This window comes from Arachis ipaensis, chromosome B06 (assembly GCF_000816755.2).
Source record: "Arachis ipaensis cultivar K30076 chromosome B06, Araip1.1, whole genome shotgun sequence".
Lineage (NCBI taxonomy): Eukaryota > Viridiplantae > Streptophyta > Magnoliopsida > Fabales > Fabaceae > Arachis > Arachis ipaensis.
This window is the reverse complement of record NC_029790.2, coordinates 88,833,162-88,835,889: the sequence shown is the minus strand read 5'-3', so window position 1 is coordinate 88,835,889 and position 2,728 is coordinate 88,833,162. Positions and strand designations below refer to the sequence as shown.

General features: G+C 34.3%; 1 protein-coding gene across 1 annotated transcript in view; it reads left to right on the top strand.

The window, feature by feature from the left end:
- LOC107648274 overlaps positions 1,039-2,728 on the top strand; it is a 4,094-nt gene continuing 2,404 nt past the window's right edge. Inside the window, exons 1-2 of the mRNA XM_016352207.2 lie at positions 1,039-2,052; positions 2,138-2,294. Of these exons, the coding sequence (XP_016207693.1) occupies positions 1,258-2,052; positions 2,138-2,294 (952 nt within the window). The 5' untranslated portion in view covers positions 1,039-1,257. The remainder of the gene's footprint in view (positions 2,053-2,137; positions 2,295-2,728) is intronic.

Sequence of the window (2,728 nt, the reverse complement as noted above, 5' to 3'; positions counted from 1 at the left end):
TTTTAGATTTTAAAAGTTAGTTAATGTTAGTTAATTAAAAGTTCTTTTCTACACTGTTTGAAAAGTCCAAACGATTTTCTAATTCTGTAGGATCTAGTTTATTAGTGGAAAAAAGGAACTGTGAATAAAATATCTTATACGGCAGTTTAAGATCGAATAAAAAAAATTAAATTCAAAAAATTATATTTTAAAATTGAATTTATTGGACTTATTGGGTAAGTGTTGGCTAATTAGTCTCTTTATTCGACATTCATAAACACTATTAATGGTATTAGTTGTTCGTCAATTCCATCTCAAAAAAATAATTGTTGCTGGGAGTTTAATATCCATATAGATATAGAATAGAATAAAACTGAAATTATTGATCATTACATAGAATTCAATTAAGATATTGTATGAAAGTCTCATTTCCTCTTTTTTTTTTCAGACTGGAAGGATTTTGAACTAGATAAGTTCAAATAAAATAAGGATTTTGGAAGTTGTATTTGATTTTTTTTATTTTTCCTAATTTTAATTATTATTATATATATTATCTATTTAATATATTTATTTCATTTTATTTTTAATATTAAATTAATAATAATTTTTTAATTGTAAACTACTGTGATATTTTTTAAAGTGTGAAATAATTTAATTTAAAGGGTAAAAATCGGACCATTCTATTTTTAAGAGGTATAAAAATTGGATCGTCCCATTTTTGGAGTACACAAATCTAATCCTCTAATTTGTGTTTAAAAAATTAAAAAAATTTAGAGTACGCTGAGATATATCACTTATTCCATCTAATTTTTTAGCTAAATGTAGAGTGAGTATATCAAAATAAAATTATTACTATCACAATATTTGGATCCCCGATACATCCTAAGAAAATATACAGAAACAATAAATCAACAAATAAGACTCACGTTGTAGACTTTAGGATGATAAAATTCCGAAACATCCGATGAGAGAAATTAATTAAGTGCATCATGTGGTTGGTTGATGGGCACATTAACTAAGAGATGGACGCCAATGTTATTTCTCTATCACTCAATACATCAACAGAACCGAAGAGCGTACTTAATATCACATTTAAGAAGCCTTCTAATAGTCCCACCAGGCCACCACAGAAATACCTACCAAATACCAACACGGCATCACCATCACCTAGCTCGCTCCTACTCCTAATTTCCTATATATACATACCATAAAATAAACATATCCATGCACAAATATAGAATAAAAAACTAAGGTATTAAAGGGTTTAACATTTTAGCAATGAAGAAGGGGCAGAGTGGTAGTCGAGTTGCTGGTGGAACAGAGAGTAATTGGTGCAAAGCGGCTCGCGGAGGCACCGGCATTGCGGTGTTGGCGTTGCTCATAGCTAAGCCCTTTGATATTAACCGTCTCCAGCAAGGACTCAACAAACTGCAAAATTTTCATCCTATCCTCAAGACGAGGCTTGTCTACTCCAACTCTGGATCAGAAGGCGGAGGGACAGGGACAGGAACAGGCTTGTCATTTCTCACTTCTCCCACTCCTTACGTCAAGATCGAATCGTACAGCCTCTCTGCCACTTCTAAGATCATCGGAGGAGAAGGAAACGATACCGTTTCTTCCCCGTTGCAAAAGATCCTAGAGCATGAACTGAACCAGAACACATGGCGCGATTTGAATACCACTGGAGGCTCCGATATGTTTCTGGCGAGCATGTATGCGGTGAGTGAGACGACGTGGGTGGCAGCCATGAGGCTGCACGTGGCGGCTTGTGACCGTACGACGGCGGTGTCGCTGTTGAAGGAGCTTCTTCTGGTGATGACGGAGGAGGAGGAAGAGAAAGAGGAAGAGAGCAAGAATGGAGATTCGGGTGGAGGGTTGGCTTTGGCGATTGAGGATCTTGTGCCTTGTGGGATGGCGAAGAAGGCTATTTGGACACGTGGCATCGATGTGCTTAGTTACTCGGTGAACTCTATCAGGCAAACGAATCTGAAATTTCATGACACGAGAGGCAAGAGGTTTTCGCAAATTGTGAGACTGCAACTAAACCAGAACGACACCAAGAGGGTTTTAGCTGTAAGCAAGTTTGATTAATTAATTAACTAGCAAATTCTGATAATCATTTCACCGATTTAATTAATTAAGATGATTATTGTATCAGGGTTGCAAGCGTAACAGGATTAAACTTTGCGGAGCATTGACGGCTGCAGGGTTGATGGCTGCGCATAGCTCAAAGAACAGCTCAAGGAAATATGGGGTCATAACCTTCACCGACTGCCGATCCAGCCTCGATCCACCCCTTTCTTTTCACGACTTTGGTAAGTTTCATCTTTAATAATGCTTCTTGTACTATGCGGAACTCCTTCACTCTCTCGCTCAATTCACTACTATTTGATCTGTTCTGGATGGTTAGAATAAAATAAAGGTGACTAGTGAATCTTTGAATAATTTGATTTAATATGTTTCACTAAATTATTTAACAGTTTATGATACTATATTTAGATAAAAATATTTTTATAAAGAAGGTTAAAGTGTATATCATTAGGAGATTATTCAAACAAAGAGTTTTTGAGTAAAAAAACTAAAAATAATAACTTTTTAGCTAATTTAATATATTTTAAGTAAATTATTTATTATAATACATGTCACTATCTAAACTATTATTTTTTAATGAAAACATCTATTTGCTATAAATTATTAGATTAAAAATGATATTGTTTTGCATAGTTTATACAAATGAAATAAAATGGGT